At 39.9% G+C, this 25,057-nt stretch overlaps 1 protein-coding gene and 1 long non-coding RNA gene across 7 annotated transcripts in view; both read left to right on the forward strand.

Moving 5' to 3' along the window:
- Positions 1-140: 140 nt before the first annotated feature.
- The window catches only part of MAST2 (microtubule associated serine/threonine kinase 2), a 185,574-nt gene continuing 160,657 nt past the window's right edge, over positions 141-25,057 (forward strand). For 5 of the 6 annotated variants that reach the window (XM_064428744.1, XM_064428749.1, XM_064428746.1 and 2 more), the window contains exons 1-3: positions 142-495; positions 20,902-21,049; positions 24,354-24,496. In XM_064428744.1, the coding sequence (XP_064284814.1) occupies positions 328-495; positions 20,902-21,049; positions 24,354-24,496 (459 nt within the window). In that variant the 5' untranslated portion in view covers positions 142-327. Of the gene's footprint in view, positions 496-20,901; positions 21,050-24,353; positions 24,497-25,057 lie in introns of all 6 variants that reach the window. The other variant, XM_064428754.1, reaches the window with a different exon arrangement.
- On the forward strand, positions 801-6,582 carry LOC135305260 (uncharacterized). Its single transcript, XR_010366488.1, has 2 exons — positions 801-1,012; positions 6,432-6,582. It is a non-coding gene; the product is annotated as an uncharacterized LOC135305260 (long non-coding RNA).

Raw genomic sequence — 25,057 nt, forward strand, 5'->3', positions numbered from 1 at the left:
GGAGCCTCCCCCGGGGCTCCCGCACCCGCCCGCCCTCAGCGCCCACGCGCCCCGCTCCTCCTCCCGGCGGCGGGCCCGCTGCTCTCGCGATAGCGGGCGGCGCGCGGGGCGGGAGCGGGGCGGCGCCGCGGCGGCCGCGCTCGCTGACAGGCGGCGGGAGCGGGAGCGCGCGGCATGTCCGCGCCCGCGCGCCCCGCGCGCAGGTGCCCGCGGCCGCCCCGCCGCCCCGGCGCTCCGTGACCGCCGCCCGCCATGCGGCCCCGGCCCTGCCGCCGCCGCCGCTGAGGAGGAGGAGGAGGAGGAGAAGAAGAAGCCGCCGCCGCCGCGATGAGGAAGGGCCGCTCTCGGGGGGACAAAGCGGCGCCGCCGCCGCCGGCGCGGAGGGAGCCCGGGCGGGCGGTGTCCGGCACCGCGGCGGAGCGCAGAGCCGCCCTGCTGGGGGGCGGCGGCAGGAAGGAGCCGGAGGATGCCCGGGCCGCGGGGGCGGCGGAACGGGTAAAGCCGGGGCGCGGGGCGGGGGTCGCCGTTGTTATGGAGACGCGCCCCGCGTGGCGGGGCCGGTCCGCGCCCGCCCCGCGCCGGGACCGCGGCGCTCCGGCCGGGAGAGCATCCCCGTGCGCTCCGCAGGTCGTGCCCCGCGGAGAGCGCAGGGGGGAGCGGTGCCGTGCCCGTGGCCGTGTCGGTGCTGCCGGCGTGGCGCGAGTGAGGGAGGGAGGCAGTGAGGGAGGCAGTGAGGGCTGCGGGAGCCGCGGTGCCGGGATCTGCCCGCGTGCCGCGGAAGGCGGGGGAGGATGCACTGGAGTCGGGTGTGTGCTGTGCGCTGCTGGCTGGTGTTACTAATCGCAGAGCACATCTTTCTAGTAACCCTCTGCAGGTCACTCCCGATCGCCGTGGTAATTATGATGCGTTTTCCAGCGTTTTAGGTCTTAATTCCAGAAGTGGTTTGTTTAGGAAATGTACCGTACCTTTGCAGAGACTTGAAAATGCACAGCCTTGTGACATGTGATAGTGTGTAAGTTCCGTATGCCCACTTTCATGTCTTTCATACCCACAAAAATAGGATCTACTGATTGGTGGTTAGGTTTACAAGGACGAGAGACCAAAGCGATGCTAAATCAAGTTTAGGACCATCAACACATTGGTTTGATAGTCCTAGTTTTACAATAAATAAAAATGGGAGATGACACTTTGCAGTGGAAAAATGTAGGTGACAACTAATGCTATTTTTTTGGTTTATTTGAAGAGAAGGAGAAAGTATCACAAGTATGAAGATTCCTGGGATGCAGTAATTCATTGCTGTGTTTTGCCATGTTTTGGAGCAAAGAGAAAATCTAGGTTCTTTGTCAAAAAGGTGTTTTAAGTTTACGTCATTGTTGCAGATGCACAGGTTTGTGCTGTTTAAAAAATAATTTCTTGGGTTTTTTTCCTAGAAAAGCTGCATTACATTGCCTTCAATTATGGGAGCCTTGGATTTTGGCTTTGACTAGTGGATATCTCTTGAATACAGATTTATCAGACTGGGCTCTTGAAGAGGAGACCTCTATTATTTTATTCTTTAGTGCTTAAGCCAGGTGGTTAAGAAGGGCTGCTGCTTTTGATGTTTATTCTTTCCTGAAACAACTAAGGAATGCTATAGTCTTCATTCCGGAAAAAAAAAATTAAAATCAGAAGAGGTCAACTGGTATCTTTCCAGCTGTCTGTGAAATGGACAAATTTGTAGAGCAATCAAATGCAGCAGCAAGGTGTTTGTTGTACTGTTTTGACACATTGTTTATGATATTGACATGGAAATGGAAGGAAATTATTTCCATTCTTGGTAGTGTGAATGAAACTTACAAGTCGTGCACACAGAACATGCTGTGCCTTGAGCAATGAATTGAACACTTGGGCAGTTTCACTGCAACAACCCCAATGCTGCAAACCAGGGAAGGCTGCAGATTCAGAAGTGTCAGTTTTTGACATGCACCAGGCTTTTTAATGGGAAATAGTGCCAATTTGTGTTTAACTTGGGTGCTCTGACTAGGACCTGAAGTGACTTGTAAGAACAGATCTTTGTGTGTTGGCAGGTATTCAGTGTGATGGAGGAGGAATTTTTCAGCTAAAGTTTAGAGAGCTTCTACTCAGCTGTGTGTGAGATACTCCCCAAACTTCTGAGGAGAAGCTCTCATCCCCTCTCCCCTTTTGTCTTTCATTTAAGGTTTTGTAAGTGTGGTAAACAGCTGCAAATAAATGGGTGTGTTGGACAAATGTGACAGACATTATTGGTATTAAAGACAGCATTTCTGTCTTTAATACCAATAATTCAGCATTTATTTAAATGTTGGCAGTTGGTAGTGTGTGTGTGGTAAAAAAGGCATTCTGAGATGCAAAAGACAGTGAGATACTCCATTTTCACTGGTCCAGCTTGTAGCTTGACAAGTATTTCCTTTGGGGCCCTTCTGATTTAAGTAGCCCTGTTGTTCCCAAGTCTGTAACGTGCCCTCAGCAGTGCCAGTACAAGAGTGTGCACAGCTGCAGCAAACCATTCTGGATTAAATTCACATCGCTTTGTTTGCCATACGTTTGCACAAGTTTGCAACTGAGAGAGAGGCTGAGCTACTCCAGTGTTGAAAAAAGCCCTTATCAAACTGTGACTGCAGCAGTTAATCACTGTGCTGACCTTAAGGCCTGTGAAAATCTGGTCCTTTGCTCTGCTTGTAGTTCCGACGTGCACACAATTAATGTTTGCGCTTTCTGGTGCGTTATGCAAGAATTAAGAATGACTGTACTTGGGCACATTAAAGATCCCTCTCGCCCAGTATCCTGCCTCTGCCAGCTGCCAAGAACAGATGCTTGGAGAAGAGTACAGTGTATATTGAGGAAATGCCTCTCCCAGCCTCCAGTAATTTGTGGCTCATAGGTTTCCTGAACCAGAGGTGATATTTGTTTTTAGAGCCCCCAGTGGGTTTTTTCTTCTATGAATTTGTCCAATTAGTGTTTGAAGCCATGTATGCTTGTAGCATCCACAACATCCTGTGGCTGAGTTGTAGGGCTTAAACACATTTTGTGTGGAAAAAACACTTATTTTTGTTTGCTTTTAAACTTTCTGCCTGCTTGGTTTCATGCCTTGCTTGTTCCTTCTTGTATTGGAAGAAGCAGTGAAAAGGAGAATCCATGTTATTCTGTGTGCCTTATGGGTTGATGACTTTTTCTTTTATTTACCATCCCTTGCTTGTGACTTGTCCAGAGGCATTTCAGGAAGAAGTCACTCTATCCCTTTCATTGTCCTTGCTGTCTTCTTTGCACCTTTTGCAGGTGTGTTTCTGATTGGAGACAGTGATGCAGGAATCCAAGGAACAGGGTTGGGCTACAATAACCAGGACCAGCTACAGTATTTCACCATATGCCACCCAATAAACTTACATGGCATATTCACTCTTTAATCTTCTGCATGCTTTTTCTGGACAGTCTTTAAGCATTGAGTTGGCACTTCTGTGGAACTCTGATAACTCCAGTCACTCTTTTAAGTGGTAATAACTAGTTCAGAACTTGTGATTGTGTACATATTTTTAATACTATGCATCATTTTACATTTACCTGCTATTTTACAGCCCACTTAAACAGTATCATTAAAGTCTTCTTCAGATCTTTGGTCATTGATTTAGCAATCTTCAATAACTTTAAGCATTGTCAGCAAACTCTGTCATGTAAGTGTTAAACTTCTTTGCTAGATTTTGCTTTAAAATATGGAAGGTGTTGATCCCAGAAGAGATCCTTGTGAGACTCCAGTGGTGATCCTTCTCTTTTGGGAAAAAGGCCAATTGCTCCAACTTACTTCCTGTTCATCAGTCATTAATTCATGACTGAATTGTCCTTCTTTTACCCCGTGACATTTTAGTTTTATTGAGTGAGGCCATCTTTGTCAAACACAGCCCACTTGGATTTCTGTAAAGGATTATTTTAATCATTGTGTGATTGCTGACTGCACTGGAGGAGGAAAACGGGAAGTTGAGGTGAAAGTGATTGTTGTTCATGAATGACACTCGCCCTCATCCAGGGGCACATTTCAAGCACTAGGCTGTTTCCATATCATGCTGACATAATTCGTTTTAGTGATATTTATAGTGAAAGATTTCACATGGATCATAGCCAATATTTGTCAGAATTGCTTTGATTAGCATTTTTTTCTTCAGGTAGAAGACAAAGTCCTCATAGAAAGGACTCTTCTGTTTCTAGAAGAGATGGCTGTAGAGGTTTGTGATGGAATTATACAAGACCTGGTTGGTCTGCAGGGGGTAGGTAGCAAACAGCATCTCGCTGTATCCTCTGGTATCAAGTGATGACTCAGGCTTTGCAAGAGGTGGATCTTCATGCTCAAGGTAATACATGTACTTTTTATTTTTTTTCCCCCAAGGGATGTAATAGATGAAAAGGAGACGATTAAGAGTAAGGTAGGCTGGGTCCATCTGAGGAAAACACCTGAAACCAGCTAAAAACTAGGAGAACATTGGAATGGGGCAAATCTGTGGTCCTTGCTTTTACTTGTCTGTATGGAATGTCTTTGTTATTTTTTTCCATGAGGAGTGGGAGCTGATGTGTCCCTAACAAATCTAAATGCTCTCTTCCTCTAAAAGCAGAGGGATGATAAACGGATGTGAGGAAAACTGAAGTATTGTGGCAGGTCTAGTGGGATGGAGGTTGAGAGTCAGAGAGTAAAAATAGAGAATACTGAGCATCACTGAATGACATTTTCTGCTCTAAAGGCATACAGGACCTAGGGAGTGCAACCCAGGGGTGCTTTCTTGGAGATGTGACAAGGAACAGAAACAGACCCCATCACTTCTGACAAGCTTCTCCCTCTTGCTGTGGGTGGCCAGGGAAAGATTTATGAGTAGATTCCATGCCATTGTGGCTTTGTTAGTCAATAAGAGATGAAGGAGAAAACAGTAGCAGAATGTCAACAACCAGTTTAAGGCTCTGGTGAGGACCTGCCAGTTGTAGAGGTAGGATTTTGGGGTAGATGGACCATTTGTTGTGTACAAAGTTTAACTCAGCTGCTGCTCATGAAGATGTGGACTGAAATGTTGTTAAACCTGCAGGCTCTCCTGCCATGTCTGTTTGTTGTATAGGGAATGTTTGGAGGATGCCAGCAGGAAAAGTGCAAACATAGTACAGGGAAAGGCCAAACACCTCCATAGTCCAGTTTAGCTTTGTGCTGGAGAGCCCTTTCTGCAGGGCAGTCAGTGCCATGGGCTGCCTCCAGCTCTAAATTCTGACCTGCCTGGAGAAGGGAGATCCTGTGTGTTCCTCAGACTGTACATTTAGTAATTTCTGCTTGGATAGAAAGTGTTTCCTGACCTTTGAACAAGCTAAGTGACTTACAATAAATTCATTTAACAACTGTCTCTTGGAACTGTAGTGCTACAAACTTTCTGAGAGTAACAAAAATATTCCTTTTTTTTTTTTTCCCCACCTATCTTTGAAACTTTGTAGATCTTTCTGTCCCAAAGCCAAAATGGAACACTGAGGTTATCCAGTGTGCAGTCTGTGGAGCTTTCCTGAAAGATAAATTAAAACATCTCTCTTAGAAACTGATCTTATCTTAGCATTAGATCATGGTGTGTTTGTCACCTCTTCTGAAAGCTCTGCCAATGTTTAATTATTCCTGCCGTTAGAAAACCAAACGACATCTTACTTCAAGGCTTGCTTTGTCTAATGGCCAACTTTCAGCTGTGGAATATGCCTCTGCTAGCACAGGCAGTAAAAATTCTCTACTATCTGATCTCTTTTCCATGTAGAAGTATTTGAAATGTAAAATTGAGCTTTGGTTGGAACAGAAGACACTGAGTTCTTTCGCTTCTCGAGCTCTGTGCTTTTCCCTCTTGATTGTTCTTGGAGTGTTTGCCAAACCCAGGTAATATTCTGGCAGCAGCCTGGAACAGTGTGATTGCAGACAAGCTTCCTCCTTCACTACTTTTGGATACTTGTCTTTTTGCAATTTTGGGGATTGCATTGCCACAGTTGGGTGTGTCATATGAGAGAGGGTTTTGTAACATTATGCATATGTGGATATTTCTCCTCCATCTGTGAGTAAAATCATGCAAATTGGTCCAAGACTACTTATAAACGATAGGTTACAAAGCTTATTACTTCTTTCATGTTGTCATTATATTTTGATTATTTCTTTTTTCTTGGAAGGAATAGCAAAGGATCTTTTCCACTGACTTCTCACCCTGTTCTTTTTTGGAAAGCAGTCAGTGACCAGCAGGGAGAAACTGGCCAAACCCCAGAGTGCTACTCAGATTTATTTTGTCTCCACAACTGCAGAGAAGCTGTTACCATGCTTTCCTTGCTGCGTGGCAAGCCTGGAAACTGAAGAGATCTTTCTTTTTTCCTAATTAGAACTTCTGTACCGCAAATATACTAAGTGTTTTCTTTTCTTTTCCCTCTAGGTGACAGCAGTGCTAGTAAAGGCAGTACCCCTGTTGTGATGAGCTCTGTATGTAGACTGCAGAACAGTTTGGTGTTCTTTGCTTATTTCTACCATGAGTCTTCCCTTTTGATTGACAAGTGAAGAATAAAGTTTTTGGATTTCAGTATGCACTTTGCTTCTCAGTTTTCTCTACAGCTCTGACTCTCAGGTTGCTGATCACAGCTCTGTTGCAGCTCTCCCAGTCGTGGACCCTGTGGGTAACAGCTCACAGCACTCAAAGCTGTTCTTTATAACTTCATATCAAAACCTACAGGCTGGGATGAAACTTAATCTGAAGAAGATGAAAGTTTATTTTCAAAATTCAAGCACATAAACCAAATCAAATGGACTCGCTGTTAGTAATGCAGATTGCATTTGCAATCAAGTGTAGTTTTACTATTCACATTACATATTCTATAAAAGCAAGTATAGCTTAATCATAGCCAAATATGTTCTGTAAACATCATTGCCCCTTTTATTAAAGGAGGGATGGAGTGCTGCTAACTTCTAGAAGATCAGAAACCATCTGTTTATATAAATGCTTATTATCACCTGTTCTGTGAAATTGTTTAAGGTTGTTTTAGGCTAGTTCTGACCTGTGTCTATTTTGTCAAGGGAGCTAAAGAAATTTCTTAAGGAGGACATTGGTAAAGACTCCTGAATTACAAGTTGTGATTGCAACTTGCCATTAAAAACTCAGGTACTGTTTGCAGACCTCAAACTTCCTTTTCTCATCTTCCTTTGTTGCTAACTCTTTTTCTTATGTCAGGAAGAAAGCAAAAAAAAAAAAAAAGGTGCTGTTTTCTAATAAAAAGATGCACAGTTCTAGCCTATATGGTTGGCTGGCATCCATTCTTAATTATCCTCAGACTTTATTTTCTGAAGCTTACTCCCTTTTCTATGGAGAAATAAAGTTACTGAAGATGCTGGGGTGTAGCTGTGGAGCAGAGGAATCCGTTGTTCTCTTGTGAGACGCGTGGTTCTACCTTTATTTTCTTCTTGATCCTTTCTCTGAGGAGGCAGGAAAAGAAACCAGAAAGAACAAACTTGTCAGTGCCCCATAGGTGTGTCTCACTGCCTGCCATAAGCTGATTGTTGTTGATGCCAGAGCTGCTTCTACCTGACTCCTTCATTAGCCGTAGTTTTGTCTTTCTGTGTCCTCATCAAACAGAGATGGCAGCTCCAGGTGAGCTCTTCCTCTGAGTTCACTTGTGTGCTCATACTAATGTTTAAAAATATGGGGTGCTGGAAAAGTGACTGAGGGAAAGAGCCATCTAAAAGCAGGCAAAGGGGAATAGAATCAAGGGATCAGTTCTGTAATGTGCTTATTAGATAATGACAGAATTGAGCCAAAAGAGAAATCCAGATGCAGACAAAAGGAATGTGGAGTCAAGTGACCAATTCTGCAATGGGCTTGTTGGGTAAGAGCAGAGTGGCACCAGAGGGCTGATGGCACTTCTCTGACCTGAGAAAATGGAATCATCACTTCTCTCAAAGCTGAGTATTAATGGACAAATATCTGTTGTGTAAATCAATATCTAGGTAGGCATTGCATCAGCAGCTTAGATGATTCAGCTCGCCCATGTGAGATTTCGATTTCCTGTCACAAGTGAAGAGTAAGAGCAAATACTGTATTAGCCACATTAATTTCATATCTTGCATATTAGAATAGCTAAGCACACAGTGGAAAGATGCAGTACACTGCATTTCTCATCCAAAAGTGAAGGAGCCCAGAGAATTCTTCTGTTAGAAGTGCTAGGGTTTGGTGTGGCACTGCTTTTCTTTAGAATAATTATTAACCTTAAGGGGAAAGCTGCTGCTACTTACTGTTGGTTACAGACCACTTGAGGATAACAGTGGGGTGCTGTCCAAGGCTAGGATTAGGCAGCTGCAAAGCACTCAAAGATTTTGGATATATTCCTGACTGGATGCTTTGTATATCCAAGTGTTATTGTGTTGGAGCAATGGGTATGTGTTACTGACTTTACACCTAACAGTTGACTTCTTGAGCAAGCTCACCTGCCCTCTTGCAGCCCAGTAAATGTTGTCCTGCCTGTCAAGGTAGTTCTTAGAGTCTTTAGAAGGGGCAGTTCTTTATTTTGCTCTGATAGATATTTTTTATTGCCCATGCTGCCTGCCATAAGCCAACATAGCTTTAGTGCTATAAGAAAGGCAGAGGGTTATTGTAGATATGATGATAGGCATTTATTCAAAATGAAAGGTTTTTTAAGTCTTATTTAATTCCTATTCCTTGAAGCTGAGTAGCTGAAGCTAACAAAGCAGTGAAGACCATCAAGCTAGTGAACTGTTTGAGACTAAACCAAAATGCTTTATCCCTCAGCAAGACTTTGTTCTTTAAGAACCACAATAGATAAATGGACAGGTCATAGAGAGTCTCAGTGATTTCATTTCCACATCAAATAATGATGTGCTGCGGTTAGTGTATTTTTGTAGTGATGTAGTACTGTTTGAAGCCTGGTGAAAATGCTGCCCTTTGAAGGAAGAAACATGAATACTCAAAAAACTACCTTTGAAACCAGATTTAGAACTTTTTAATTTGCTCTTCCTCTAAGCTGTGTCTTTTGTGAGTTTTTTATTCAACTTATAGTTAGGTTCCACGAACCCTAAATCTAGTAATCCATCAGAAGTTATTTTCAAATGTTCTGTTATAAATACATGTTACAGTGCAGTGAGGGAAGAGAGTTCAAGACTGATGGCTTAGTCTTGCAATAATTTGGAAGTCTAGCTTATAATTTTTTTGCTATTTGAAATTGGTCTAGTGTTAATGGAGTTTATTATGTACGTGGAAAACAGGATGATGCTGTGTTTCTTTCCAGGAAAAAATACTGTCTTTGCTATTGGAGTTGCATCATAAATATTTTCACTTTTTGTTATACATATAGTAAACATTTCTACCAATAAAACATATTTTAAAACCTTTTAGTTGGTCTGGATTTTATGAATGTAAAAGCAAGACAGCAATTCAAAACATTCCGTGTATGTGTTTAAATTTCCAGAAGCAGATGGCACTGTTGAGGGTGGACTCTGGGGAGTGTAAGAATTTTTGAAATGTAATTTCTGATTTAGTTTCAGTCCACACACGTCTTCATGAGCTGTCTGTATAGGAAGATTTTCTCTGATGATTTTTGTTATAAGGTGTGAAAAGTAATCCACCATAGACATTCTCAGCTGTTTGTAGCCAAAATAAGTTGATTAGTTAATTGATTGATACTTGGCAAATTTTTGTCTTGACATTTACTGAGTCATGCTGTGTTCTGAAACTCTTGTAGGTGTTTGAAATATAAGCTAATTCAGCTAATGCTAAAAATACTTAACAAGAGTTATAATAAGAAACTGATTTTCAGTGCACTTCTGGAATGCACCGTCCATTATCTGCTCATTGTCCAAACACCCAGCAGTCCATTCAGGACAGATTTCCAGTGAAGTTTTTGCTTCTAAGGGGCTCATTCAGCTGGTCCTAACTTCTTGCAGTGGCTGGGAGCTGTCTTGTGGAAGTTGGCTGGATAGACACTGTGTGTGTTTATCACTTGGATATGTTAGCTGCTAGCACAACAGGATTAAAAACCAGTAATAGATCGTGTAGGTCCTGCCATCCCTGTTGAATTTCCCCTATGGGATTTGATGGAAGAGTTCACAGAGCAGATTGTCTTTCAGGATGGAAGAGACAGTACAGAAAGGTTACAGCTGTAAACAAATGCTGGTCTGCAGCATTCAGAAGGCAGTTTTGCTAAAGACTAAATTATGTGTGCAGTTAGACCCAAACTTGAGACACTTTGTTGTACTTTGTTAATCCAAACAAACAAAAACTAAGTGGAAAAGGTACATGCACCAAGGAGTGAGGGGCATTCAGTCTGTGGGATGAAAACTTGAGAAAACATTTCAGCTGCATTTCAGGAAGCTTGAACACTTCTATGCAATGCAGTACATGTCAGATTGATTAATTGATGCTCAAGCCTGTTTTCATTTTGTCCTTTAAAAATACAGCTGTCATGCTTTGAGCTCAATAATAACAATTTAAAAACCTAGTTTTCTAATACATTAGTTTTCTTATATGCCTTTCTGTTGCTGTGTGTGATGGGAACTTGCCTCTGCAGGTTGTTTTCATCCCACTGAGGGTCATACATGTGCAGAAGGACTGGACAAACACCTGAGTTAGACTCTGCAAGTGGTTGGAGCCCAGTTTCATGTTTCCAGGAAGGCTGTCTCCCTTGCATGTGGAGTTCTTCTGGTGGGGCCTCTTGGGATAGGATAAGGGGTAGTAGTTTTAAACTGAAGGAGGGTTGATTTAGATTAGATATGAGAAGAATTTTTTACCAGGAGTGTGGTGATACACTGGAGTAGGTTGCTGAGAGGGGTGGTGGGTGCCCCACGTCTGCAGGGGTTCAAGGGCAGGTTGGAGGGGGCTTAAAACAACCTGGTATAGTGAAAGGTGTCCTTGCCCATGGCAGTGGGGTTGGAACAAGATGATCCTTAAAGATCTCTTCTAACCAAAACCAATACATGATTCTATGATTTGGAGATATCCCAGGTGCTAAGCTAGAGATTTGCTTCTCTTTGCTTTGAAGGCCATACAACTCAGAATGATCAAATTGTGTTTCTCTGCACTCTTAAAACACCATTTGTTATTATGAAACAAGTACACAAATGACAAAACTACCTTTGTCTTCTCCGCAGCTTTCAGAGAATACAACTTCATTAATGCAAGCAAAGTGTTAAAACTCTAGGAAAGCCAAAACTGGACAAGAGTGTGTAATGTCAGTGTGGGGTGCTACTTGGAAAAAATGCACTGATAGTGAAATGATTTCATGTCTAGCAATGTTTCTTTGATGTTTGTTCTGTTAATCTGGTAGTTGTGTGTCCTCTGTTCACTGAGGACTAGCAGCAGCTCTCATGACTGTATCATACTCCAATTTTATTGTAAAGGAGCTTTTATAATGCTCCAGAGCAAGGAAATGTCATCTCAAAAATGGAATGCCTTGTAATTAAAACAGGTTTATTAGTTGCTAAAATCACAGCATTCAATATTTAGTGTATTTACAAGCATTTTATTATCATAAAAATAGCATTTTAATATGGAGACTTAGTAAAGACCTTTAGAAGGAAATGAGGGAATCAAGTCAGAACTGATATCAAGTGTTCTGGACAGCACCAGAAGATCAGAGAACAAATGAATAAATTATAATCACTGTTTTAGAGAAAAGCTTAAAAAGGAGTCTGGTTACTGCAGTGACTGAAGGCATTTAGATATTTAAATATTCAGGCATAGATGAATCCAGTGACATATTGGTAGCAACTAGGTCTTTATTAATTGACTTAAATTGTACCTGTGCAGTATGAAGGTGGCAAAAATATGACCTGAAAGCTAAATTATTCATTAATTTAATTATTTGTATATTCTTTGACATTGACATTAATCTCTGGTTTTGGAACAGAAGAGAATCTGTTTCCAGGGTTGTCTTGCCAGTTTAGCAGAAGTGTCTGCTGACTCCAGTCTTTGTTTGAGCTCAAGGCACGGTGCTGTTCATAAACCCAACACTGGGCATTGTTTCTGTTCTCAGGCAGAAGAGAAGAAATACGTCTTGTCCTTCAAAAAAATTTTGGCTTTTGTTCCTTTGTGATGGAACTGTATTACCCTGCTTGGTGAGGAGAAGCTTTGTGCAGATTATAGAGTCTCCATTGCTTTGTGCAGACATTGATAAGAATTGTGAACTAGCTTATCTTTGCTATTTAATGGGATCTGTTACAAGAAGCTAAGGACTAAGCACTTATTGTGTGTTCAAGGGTTGACTTAGTTTTGTTCAGGTCTAAAGCCACTGGTAATTTTATTTACAGGTTTAGAATAAATTGATAATTTTTTTCCTGTTGTGTGCATGCAGATCTGCTGTTGAATCTCAGGGAAAATTTGTTCTCAGGAAAAACCTCACAAAAGTGCTTCTTATTTTTGGCTCTGAATCGATCTGCTTATCTCATTTGTGGTAGGAAGTGAGAAGGTTGCAGATGTTTTATGGAAACAAAAATATTGATGCCAAAGAATTGGAACGCCACAAAATTTATTTTTCATGCACGTAGAGATCCTCCTCAGTGGTGATAACACCAGATTAAATTGTATGCTGGTCTCTCTTTGTCATGTATATGAACAAATATTGTTTTAACTCTTAGCAGTCCACTGGTTCTTGTTATATTTTATTTTGCCAGTAATCTAATTATGGATGGTTTCACTACTGCTACTATTCAGGCCATATCTGTGATCCATAAAGGAATCCTGGCAAAAAAATTAGTGTTGCTAAAGTGGATTCCTGTTGTGTTTTCTGATTTCATACTTTGCATTTTGCAGTATTTGTTATTGAAGTGAGCTTTAACAGTTATGATCAAGTCTTGAAATTCTGTTACCCATCTGTAAGTAGCCATTCAATGTCTGGGATTTTCTAACCATTGATTTTGAGCTCACCTGAGTGATTCTCCACAGAAGTTCAGTTTATGAGTTATTTTTAAAATTTTCTTTACAAGCAGCTTCATTTGAAATGAGCCTTGGAACAGCAGTTGGGCATGGATTTCTTTCCTCTGTCCTCCTTAGTCTTGTGACAGTTTTTTAAGGGCAGTATCTTATACTGGACCAATAGATAAGTTTATTAGAGATTGTACTTCAAACTTAATGAACCTTAACATTTTTCCTGGGAAACTGCTTTTTGCAAAACAAGATTAGAACTCCGTATTATTAGTAAATAAGTACTTTTATACAGCACACACATTTTAATACACTGTTATTGTTCACTTGTCAAACTTTGTATTTTCAGCTAATATTTTAATTTAAAATATATTTTATTTGTGCCTTAGACATAGAAAAGTCTATATATTTTGGGTCAAGAATCAAATATTAATACAGATAACATCTCTTAGGTTTTCCAACTCAACCTGGAAGTGCCAGTCTGAAATGTATAAAATCAGATGAAACCTTCTTCCTGGTTCTATTGCTATGAAGCAATTGTTTGTTCATGTAAATTGAATGAACGTAAAACTTACCATTAGGTTTTGTTCATCTCTGTTCCTAAAAAACCAGGGAGTTTACATTCCAGATAAAGATTAATTGGATTGTAACATTTTACTGGGCATTAAACAGAGTTTACACAGGTATAGGTAGGTATTTTAGGCTGGTTTGTTCTTTCCCTGTGAACGAGACAGTGAGACAATGTCATGTGCACAAAAATCAATATAGTTGGAGATCTGAAAGCTCCAAAGTGAGCATCAGTGTTGCAGGGAATGAAGGTGCCCTGCAGAATCCTCTGGTAAGTCTCCTTTTTATAGCCAGTAGGAAATCATGGGTTTCTTTGCCTGCACAGAGGAAAGTGCAGCTGTTCCTGCTGCTGGTTCCACGAGCAGTTCTCTTTCTAGCTCAGAGGGGTTAAGTTCAGTGTTTTCTGTGTAATAAATATCTGAATAAATCTCTGAGGAACTGACAAACATGAAAAGTTTGGTTTGCTAATAGTGTGGATTAGGGTCTTCAGCAAATCTAAACATGCACCTCTATTTAACCATGTAAAACCTCATAGACAAGAATAAAGATAAATGAGTGTTTGATAACACACAGGATGCTCAAGAGAACTTGCAGTAATCCTAGGCAGTGATGTTGGGACTCATCACATGCTTGGCACATCTTTTGAGTCTATTGAAAGAAAATCTTCAGAGAGAAGGTGTTTTGATATCTTATAAAATCAAATTTTATTACAAATCCCTTTTTTGGTGGGGGTCATATTTCTTTTAATCCTTACAGCATGTGAGTAAGGATGATGAATGACAGAGTTGTTTTGTTTTATCTGGCCAGGAGTTAATTTCCCTGTTCAGACAACCTTTTAATGTTTGCAATACTCATGCTAGAAGAGCAATGATAAAGGAATGATGTGGCCTTTAATGCTCAGTGTCTTTGTTCAGACTGGTTTTGTTGTGAGTGCAGCTACTGAGCCTGGTGTGGGGTTTGGAGTCCTGATAGATTGATAGTGGTTTCTTTGAGCCTCTGTGAAGTCTGATACAGACTTTAGAGGCTCTGTTTCTTTTTCTTCCCTTGATGGAATTCATTTGGCTTTAGGCATTTACGAGGTGAATTCAAGAATTACTCTTCCCTTTTGGCTGTTGGGGAGATCTTGAAGTAGGGTTGAATACTTTGTTTAAGCCATTTCTGTTTTCATGTAAGGACCAAACATTTGAGCTGATATAATTTAATCATCAATTACCTTGTCTTCTAGACTGTGGTTCCATTAGGAATAAAACAATTCTGCATCTCAATGGGCCTCAGAAAGGGGCTAATAATGTACCCAGTTATAAATATTTACCTTTCCTTTTTAACAAGCTTTTTTGTGTGATCCTGCAGCTGGGACACTTCACAACAAAGTTAACAGCACTAACTTCCCTGATGAAACATTAAATCTTCTAATTCATTTGTTCTACTCAAACATGCCATGTAGTTGTTTCCTGAAAAGTTAACAAGAAAAGAAATCTCATTGAAGAACAAGATAAGGAGGGTGTATCTGATCGTGTGGGCTTCTGATACTGGGTCTTTTAGGGAATGTTCCTTTTTTTTTCTCTTTTGTTTGGTTTTAACTGTGGGATTTTTTTTAACACGAAGTTTTGAGTTTGTAACTTTTCTCTCATCTGTGTTATAACTGCAGATGGGTGTGCAGAGGAAGCTGTAGATATTCAGAATGGTAAATGTGTGCATGATGTGTTGAAAACATCACTGTGGCAAATAACACCCAGCTTTGCAGTCATTTTGAAAACTAATATTGATGCTAAGTTTAGTTTATATGTTTACTGTTGTAGGAATGTTGAAATTTATTGCAAAGTTCATCTAATAATAAAGTTCTTCTTTTATATAATGCAATACATTCTGTAAAAGTTTTCTCTGTTGCTGATGTTGTAAACCAATATATTATAGCCCCTAAGAGGCTATGTTGATCTACTGTAATTTTCCCTGTTTCTGCTGTCTCTGACATTTTTCAGGGTGCTGCTGGCAAGTACATGAGTTAAGTAGATACAGTTAAAAAGAAACTTAGTTGCAAATTCTTATTTAGCCTATAATTTTGGTCACATGTGGGCTCACCCCAGCTTCCTGGTAAACTGCTGGCCCTCTCCTCTCAATGTGTAATGCCCAGACTAGAAAGTTAAGGCAAATTTCAGTGCTAAATACTAAAGCAAAAATACTACAATTCCATTGCACTAATTGCTACTTATATAGATAGATATTTGGTCTGTGATCTCTTGCCCAGGCCTTTAATTTTCAGTGTATTTCTGAGTATATTAGAGCAGGCCTAATGACAGGATCAGATTTATCTTTCATTAAGAATATGCACACAGATTATATAAAGTGATGAGGAAAGGCTGAGAAGAAAAAGAATGCTTCTCAGATATGCACACAGCCCTGACACAATAAGCTTTTATCTTTTAAAGGACAAACATACTGTGTTAAAAAATAGAAAATACAGCTTTCAATGTTGACTATTTTTGGTGCTTTCAAAAAATTCAGAAAGTATTCAGAAAGTAACTTGAGTTACCCTCAAGTTACATTGCTCATTGGTTATATTCCTTACAAGATGGGGGTAATAACAGTGAATTCTTGGCCAGTTTATTGTAGTTAAATTTTCATTCTTCCTTCCAACAATTTGCTAGGATTCACTTCCAGATGACCTAAGGTTTTCTTTATTAGGCTTCATAAAAAAGGTTTCTAATTTTTCTTACTAATGTATTTCCTGTTCATAGAAAACTTTTGTGTAGATTCTGCACCCCCTGGCTAACAGTTTAACATATTTTGACCTGCAGACTTGAATATTTGTCAGTCACAATTGAGTGCTTTGGCTTGTCATAGAGATTGGGAGGCAGTTTGTGTTTGATTTAATTACAGCACAGTTACAAGCAAGGAAGTACTCTTTGCATGATCTGTTACTTCTTAAATATAGGCCATAAAAACAGGGCTTGGGAAGTTTTATTCCAGCACTGGTCTGATGCTGATGTATCAGTCTTGCTGCCTGTGATGCTTCACCTGGCAGTCGAAGCAAAACACAAATCAACACTTGCAGTATTCACTGCCTTCTGGAGATTAAAGACCTGTGCTGCTCTCTTGCAGCACCATTCAATGAACAATGGTTAAACAAAAGAGCTTCTGACAATCCTTGCCGTGGTTTAGTGCTTGTTCTTTTATATCCTGCTTTTAATTGCTTGGAACTCTTCCTGTGCAGTGAGGGCTGAGGAGGATCCTTGTAGCTGTATTCTGAAATTACCAGATCAGGATTTTAACAGGGGATTTAGTGATCAGGCAAATTGAGAAGCGTGTTTGGCTTCTTGTCTTTTGTCTGCATCCCCTGTGACAGTCTGGTTCTCCCATCCAGCTGAGTGGGATAACCCCAATGTGAGATTTCAGGCAAGAGGAACAGACTTATTCCAATATCAGAACTCTTTTAGTGGTTTTTCTGTGCAAGTGTGGTAAGTGACTGAGCTGAGAAATTCAGAGCCTCTTGATAGTCAAGAAAAGCTTTGGCCATTCTTATTGCAAGTTATGTGAGCAAACTTTTGTCTGCCTTGGTAGGGAGTGATAGCAATCATCTTTGCCTAGCAAATCAAGATTATGTGATGCTTTTATCTTCAGCCCTAAGCTTTGCAGGAATCAGCTGGCTGTTTGAACCTGATTTTTAGCTTGTGGCAAAAGCCACAAGCCCAACGTAAATAAAGTTCTTTATCACCTTTGAAAAGAATGAATGGACAGAGGCTCACAGTCCTTTTCACACGCTGTGAGCAAAGTGTTACGTGCTTACTATGCTTTCATCTTTAGGGCTGTAAATTTTTTTCTTTTGAAAAGTGGAAGTGGAACCCTTAAAATTTTGGCAGTTTGTTCTTTGTAATCTACTCTTCAACCATTTGCTCGGATAGATTAATTTACTAATTTGAAAGCGTGTAAGCAAAATTTTGCTCTACCACTGCAAAGAGTTTCTTTATTCATCAATTTGGAATGTTGTGTAAGATTTTTGTGTTCTTTTTATGCATTGCTTTGGGGCAAGGACAGGGAAAGATCTCTTCCTCTAGTTTTTTCCTTCTTTGTTTGAAAATGGTAATGTCATCTACTGCTATTTTCATGCAGTTCATCTGTGATCTGCAATATCAAAGCAGGGTTTTGATTGATGAGTGAAGTAAATTGCAATCTTATGGAAGACAGCTCTATTGTTATCGAGCTAAAACTTTCCCTCTTCATTGTTTTACTGACACAATATGGGCACAGCTCTTAGAAAATGAAATTTTAAATTGGCTGTGTTGCACTTAGCATTTTTAAAAACATAATAGGATGTCTCAGAACAGTGCACTTTAGAAAAACTTTTTAAGTATCTGTTTGAAAAGTGACTTAAACAGTATATAAACCTGCAGAATGTGATTGGAGGCCCTTTCTTCCAGGCGTTTAACACTTATGTAGTCTTCTGAATATTACCCAAGTGTTTAATGTGCTTAACAAAAAGGGTTCATGAAGAGGTTTCCATATGTAATATGTGCCAAATCCATCATGTCTAGAAGACAGCCTGGATTCTTTGGTGAGTGTGGGAAGCTGTTTTTACCTTTCTACCATTCCTTTCTTATCTCTCTGTAGTAGAAGCTTTGGTGGAAAGCTGAACCTGGGGACAGCTGTCACAGGGAATGGCTTTTTGAGAAGTAGCTGATGCCACTGGGCTGACCTCAAAGGTGTGTGTGGGAGGGTGCTGGAGCTGATCAGAGTCTGTGGTAGGTGTGCCCTTCAGCTGGGAGCTTTTGATTTAGATATTATCAGAGCTACAAGACTTGTGTACTGTAACTCAAGAAGACACATTAAGAATTTGTAATTATTTTTGCCAATAAAAGGAGACTGTGCATAAAGGGAAAAGGGGAAGGGTAGGGAAGTGGGCACATTCCTTGCCTGGAAAGCATTGTCTGTATATTGTGGAGAAAGAGACATGTAAAACACAGAAGTTTCTTGTAACATGGCTTAGAGTACTTTTGTTTTTGACTTCAGTGCCTTTCCTTACCTGGAATGTTCTTATTTAGTTGCAGCTCATTGAGAATGATTGGTGAGAAGTGTGTGTGTATGTATGTTTGTGTATGTGTGTGTTGAAGGGGAGGTGAATATGCACCTGCAGGGGAAAAACCAAAACAACAAGCAAAATGAAACCTCTAGAACACCAACAAACACCCCCAAAACTTTGAAGAAAGAAGTTCCAGTTAGAACACTTCACTTTAAGTTAATCTTTGACATTTTAATTTTAACTGCTGCTGTTGTGCATAGAGCCTTTCAACACATAACTAGTTTCAGGGAAGTAGCTGGATACTGAAGGATGCTGGGAATATTTGGAATTGAAGCATAGGGAGTGTGAGAGGGTAGGCTGAATGAAGTTCTTACGTAATTTTTTTTTTGAGGGTGTGTCAATTTCAGACTGTCACAGATGGTTAACATGTGCCAGATTTCAGACGTTATAGGCAAAGGACAGGCCTTATTAAAAGTTTCTGTATGTCTACCTGGAGTAATATACACAAATATAACCATGTTCTGCCATCCTGAATAGAAACAGCACATCTCTGTCCTTGGCCTCTGCAGCTTTCAGAGTTCCCTGTGCTGGGGGACTGCTAATGCTGCAATTTAATATTATTTACCTTACTCCCAAGTACAGAGAGAAAGACAGGTAGATGCCTTTTCAGCCCTTCAAATGACAGAAAAGGAGAAGAGTACAGGCTGCTGCAAACTAAGGACTTCAGTATCTTTGTGGGGAAGGTCAGAGACAAATGAAAATGTGATGCTCTTTGCTCCAAGATGTGCATAAGATTTAAATAGTTTTTCAGCTGGGCAGTTTTCTCTGTCCCTCCCAGGTCACTTGTTTTTGAGCCCCCCTTTCTTGCACCAGCACAACTGTTTGCAGCTGTGTGAAGAGTTCTGGTTTAGACCCTGTGGTGACTGAAAGTCTGACCAGAACCAGAGCAGAAATTGTATCCAGAGCAGCCTGGGAAAGGTGCACCACTGAGGCTGACGTGGAGCAAAGCATTGCTGTCCCTTGAACAATAATAAAGTTACTCAGTATTATGAGGTGCCAAAAGGTTTCATGATTAGAAGGAGATGGGGTCTGAGAAAGGTTGTGAATGAGTGACTCAGAGCTAAAAAAGAATTTTATTTCAAATCCCAAATAATTTTTTTTTCATATAAAACCACTTTATTCATCTTCTTCCCCTCCCCTCCCTTCCCCTTGAGGTTTTTAAAGTGTGTACTCCTGGTCTGGATTTGACAGTTTGAGGCATAGCACTGTAGACTGAATAGATTTGAATTAATGACTTTAGAAATAGATTTTTACTTGAATCTGCAAATTTTAATTAAAAACCATAACTGGTAAACTAGTTTTTGATTTAAACATAATTTAAAACTATGTTCAGTCATCTGGACATGTATCATGCTGGGAAAGTTTTTTTTCTGCCTCAGATGAGATTTTTATGAGGATAAGCATGGTTTGAAGTGCTGTATAGCTAAGGAGAGGCATTTGAAATAAAATGGAGGAGTCCATTAAAACAAGTGGAGTGTTTCACACTGCAGAGAAGGGAGAACTTGAACAGTTCATCTATATGGGCTGTAATGGAAAGTGTCACCTCTTCAAATCCATATCTGATAGCAAAGCTTGTTGTTCTTCTTTGGGTGTAGAATGAGAGTTTGACACCCCCAGAACAATGAAAAACATGAGGAAATCACTCACAAGTGGTTGTGCTTGACACTGCTCTGCCTACGCTATTTTGACTGAAATTTTGCTGTATGCTGTGAAAGGAATTCACATGTGTGGGAGTGTTTCTGACAAATACATGTCTAATTTTGTTTGTAGTAATAACAAAGACATGACACAAAGGCTGATCCTTATCCTAGTTATTATTTAGTTATGCATATGGTCTTCGTAGAGCTATAACTTATAATAGGAGTTTTGGGTTGCAATAGACATTGCAACAGTTTCTTTATGGTATATTACTCATAGGCTGGATGGAATAAAGATTGAAGAAGATTGGAGAAAGTACTTTTGCTTTAGCAAGAAATAGCTTTAATCAAAGCTGAGCTTGTTTTTTCAGTACCATTTGTCCTAAATACTCTTAGAGAAAAGAACTGCTGTAGCATAATTGCGTTTTTCTGACTATTATTAATGGTATTTCTTGCAGCAGTGGTGTTCAAGGACCACAGTTGACAGGGACCTTGTGATGTGCTTTCTGTGCAGCTATGGGGCACAAGGGGGATGTTAAATGTTGGAGTTTTTTTGTTTGTTTGTTTTTGGTTTTTTTTTTGGGCTCTGGTGTGTTTCTTTGTATTTTTTTAAACAGTCTTCTTTATGCTTTGGAGGTTGCATGTTTCAGACAGGCCATACTTGGCTGGCATTAACAAAGTTCTGCATGTTTTTCTTCCCCTCCAGGAGATGATAACAGAGTCCACTCCACTGCGTTGCAGGAAGCTCAGCAATCCTGACATCTTTTCATCTGCTGGGAAAACCAAGCTGCACCGTCAGCTAAGTCAAGATGACTGCAAGCTACGAAGAGGTAGCTTGGCAAGTTCTTTGTCAGGTATGCCATTTTGTAAAGACAGAATGACACGTGGTTAGTATTAAAGATGCAGCATTGTTGGCATAACAGTCATAATAAAAGATACTGGTAAATCACTAGTAAGGTGACCTCTTGTTGGCAGGGCATACAAAATTTTATGTAAGAGAAAGATGAAAAAAGAAAAGCAGTAGAGAAGAGTGAAAAAGCCTGGATTTAGAGTGAAATTTTGTATATTTCCCACAGTGGAAAGTAAAAAACCAAGATTTAATATGCAAAGTTAAAGAATGGAGTTGTGGAATTTTAGGTGACACATTGGTGTATTCTTACCCGTTTTAACATCAGCACTGAATGTAAACTTGCCCACTTTGCCCTTTTGTTCTTTACTTGCCCACTTTGCCCTTTTGTCTCTTTCTTCTTTTACATCATGTTTAAATTACTATTTAGTTTCTTTTTGGCTTCAAAAGCACTGTAGGAAATTGTCATTCAAAGTAAAAAATCTTGCTTACTAACTTGATGTTTTTTTCAGTTCATCTAAAATTTGTTTTTTCTTGTGAACATGATATTCACCCTTGTAATTGTATTTAGTTTGTCAGCTGTGGAATCATTGGAGCGAGCATAGGCAAGTAATTACCCAAAAATGGACCAAGTTCAGTAGTTTTCTTTTTTTTCCAAAAACTTTGTTAGTGGGCTAGGGGATGGTTTCACAACTGTTTAAAACAGATATCAGAGTCTGTGATGCTGGAATAGAGCACAGAGAGCTGCATGATCAGTCTAGAATGAAAGAGCTGATATGCCCGAATGCCACTGTTCTGTAGGGTTGAGTTGCAGCCCATTTCCTCCCTAATTAGGCTGCTTGCCTGTTTGCATGTTAGTGCAAGAACTGGAAGAGTTGAAAATTTTCAGTGGGAGAGAAAGAGGAAGAAGGTGAAACCACCTTTTTTGATTTATATGATTGTGAAAATACATCCAGTCCTAGTCCCTCATCTTTTATCAGAGGAAGATAAATATTTTCATGTTTGAGGTGTTAGGTGTAATAGAATTAAATAAGCATTATATTATGTATATTTTATTTTGGCTCGGCCTTGGCTTAGCGTTTTGTTTGTAGTACTTGGATAGTTTTTGAAAAATGGAAACATTCATAATGTTTTGTGCATGTGTAAATTTGTTCTCCAAGGTAGGTTAATCACTAGAGAACAGAACTTTATGAACCACACAGCTGTTGACTGCCTGCAATGGCCAAAGTTAGTACTGTAACTTCTTGTTTTTTGAGTAGAAGAAAGCAAAGTAAATAGGAGGAAGCAGGAAAACTGGAAGGTCTGTTCTCTTTTAAAAACAATTTTTCTGTTTGGAGAATGTAATTTCAGAACAAGAAATTCTATATTCTCCAGAACCTTTTGATTCATCTTGATTACTTTTCAGCCTACTATACTTGATTCAGGAAGGGGTAAAGAGCCTGAACAACATCAGTCTGACCCAACTGGGTAGAGAAAATGTAGAGGTTTAGATGTATATTTTCAATGTAGGTGTTTGGAATGTGTGTAGAACTTGAAGCATGACAGGGAAAGGCTTTAGCTTCAAGTTCCATCCTTAAAATGATTCCTGCTAATTTTTGCCACAGAATCAAATAAGTTTGAAGAATGCAGATGTCTGATTGGCTGAGATTTGACTCTTGATGGAATTCTGCCCTCCTGCATTCAGGTTTTGTGGAACTAAAAGGAGATATTGATAACTATATCTTATAGAGACTTAAATAAAGTTATTCTTGTCCTCAAGCATGGGTATTTTAGACTGCTAGATAATGATATTATTTGACTTGCTATTACAGGGAAGCTTTGTTAATGCTGTATAGAGATAAATACAGCAATGTACATTTCTGTAGTTTTAGGTCTCTGCTGATGAGTTGTTGTATTTATACATTATCTTGAAAATGATCAAGCCACGAAAATCATGGCCACAGCTGTAAGCAGCTTGAGTGGGACCAAGAAGAGGGTACTAATATGTTGTGTTTCTGTTTGCTTGACAAAGTTGAGCGTGCTCATCTCTCATACACTTTGACTGATTCTGTTGGTGTATGCTTGGCCCATTGCCTGTAACTGTCACAGAAAATTAATCTTAACAAGTTAAAAAAAGAAAAGAAACCACGCCACTTCCACTCCATACCTTTCCCCAGCATCATGGCTGGTCACATTATGTGGCAGTCTTCCAAATATTGCAGCCACTGTTATGGAATGAATGTAATCATTCATATGTAGTTCTAAGGTGCAGCTGAATTTGTAAACACCTTTCTGCCTCTGAGAGAACGTGTCTTTTTCTGCAGCATATTTGTGATTAAAGGTGTAGCCTTCATGCTACTTACTGCAATAAACGTCTCTGTCCCCTGTGATTCCTGAGCATGCAGTAATCCATTGAACGCAAGAATCTTTACTATGCTTGGGAGGGGGTGTGTTATTTAGTCCCATAGTCCTAATTTTAAGGAAAATAGGTATTATCCACTTCCATTTTGCAATGGGGAAATTGCAGTACAAGGCTTGACTGACCAAACTCACAGAGTAAGTCATCTGGAAGCTAATAACTGAACCCAGATTCACAGACTTCTTCACTTATGTGTTTTTAACCACAGAAATATCTTCTCTTTTTTCTTTGTGGATGACATTGTACATAAAAGGAAGCTGTCAAGCTCTGTGCAGTCAAAATATGACCTACTTTGACTTTGGTTCTTTCTCATTGCGGAAATTTACTGCTTGACATTTTTCAAAAACAAGTGTTGCATTGACTAGAAAATATGTATCGAGCAAAAAAATCCATCCATTGTTCAAAGCAAGGCAATATTTAAACATACCCTATGTTATGTTACAGCTGTGTGAAATGCAGTGCTCAGTGTTCCAGTGGTAGGAGAAAGTGGGGATGTCTACATGACCAAGCTATTTTAGAGGAGACAATATTTTACAATTAGGAATCTATTTTCAAAATAATTTTTAAAATTAGACTAGAGAGATTTTGCCTTTCTTTAGGGCAGCAAATATTGTTTCCTTTTTAAGGTGAGTGGAATATGGAAATTTAAAAAGTCATAGCAGTCTGTTTTTACAAGGTTTCTGGATTTCCCCATTATCTCATAATGTAAAGTAGATTTTTTTTGAAATTGTTATCAAACATAATGAATTTACTGGTAAGGTGCTCTTACAAATTTTAACCTACCAAAATCTTGAAGTTGCTTTTTTTATTAATTGCTTTTTCTTCACATGCAGTATTTGTTCTCAGCTTTGTACCTTCAACTTGCAGACTTGTTTAGAAACAAGCTGATGGTATTTTGATTTTATTTTTAAAGGAAAACAGCTACTTCCCTTATCCAATAGTGTCCACAGTGGAGTGGGGCAGACGCTGTGGCAGCCTCCTGGAGACACCTCCAACCTGGTCCGCATGAGAAACCAGTCTCTGGGACAATCTGCTCCTTCCCTTACTGCTGGTTTGGTGAGTGGCTCTGGGCATTTGTGCTATAAAAAGTGATCCTGTGCTTTAGTTTTTACCTTGTTTCCCCTGTTCCTGCTCAGTGAAAGCAGCATTTTGTTCCTGTGGGACTTCTTAGGCTACAGGGTGAACCAGGAAGAGAATATGTTCATCCTGCTTTAGACAGAAAGCAGGAAAAGATGTGTGTTAAAGAATAATTACTTTTTGGGGACATTCCTTCTCAAGGCCACTTCAGCTGCCTGATGCCTGAAAGAAATATCACTGGAAGTCTAGGAGATGTGAGCTTGGCAACTCAACCATTTCAAACAAGCTTAACTGGGAAGCAGCTTTCTGAATATCTACCTCTGCCTGTTTTGCTAGGGGATAGCTAGGGGGATGAATCTGAAAAGGATAACTCTTATGTCCAAGTAACTGAAGAGCTGAAACTGATATATGCTCTTCTTTGTGGTTTTTCTCAAGAGGTTTTGGTAAAAAACCTTTGGGAAAATATTTTTCAGGAATGTTGCATCTGCTAAATTAACATTTTCTGAGAAAAGAGTGTTCTGTATGGGGACACACATTCAG

Source organism: Passer domesticus, chromosome 7 (genome assembly GCF_036417665.1).
Source record: "Passer domesticus isolate bPasDom1 chromosome 7, bPasDom1.hap1, whole genome shotgun sequence".
Classification (NCBI taxonomy): Eukaryota; Metazoa; Chordata; class Aves; order Passeriformes; family Passeridae; genus Passer; species Passer domesticus.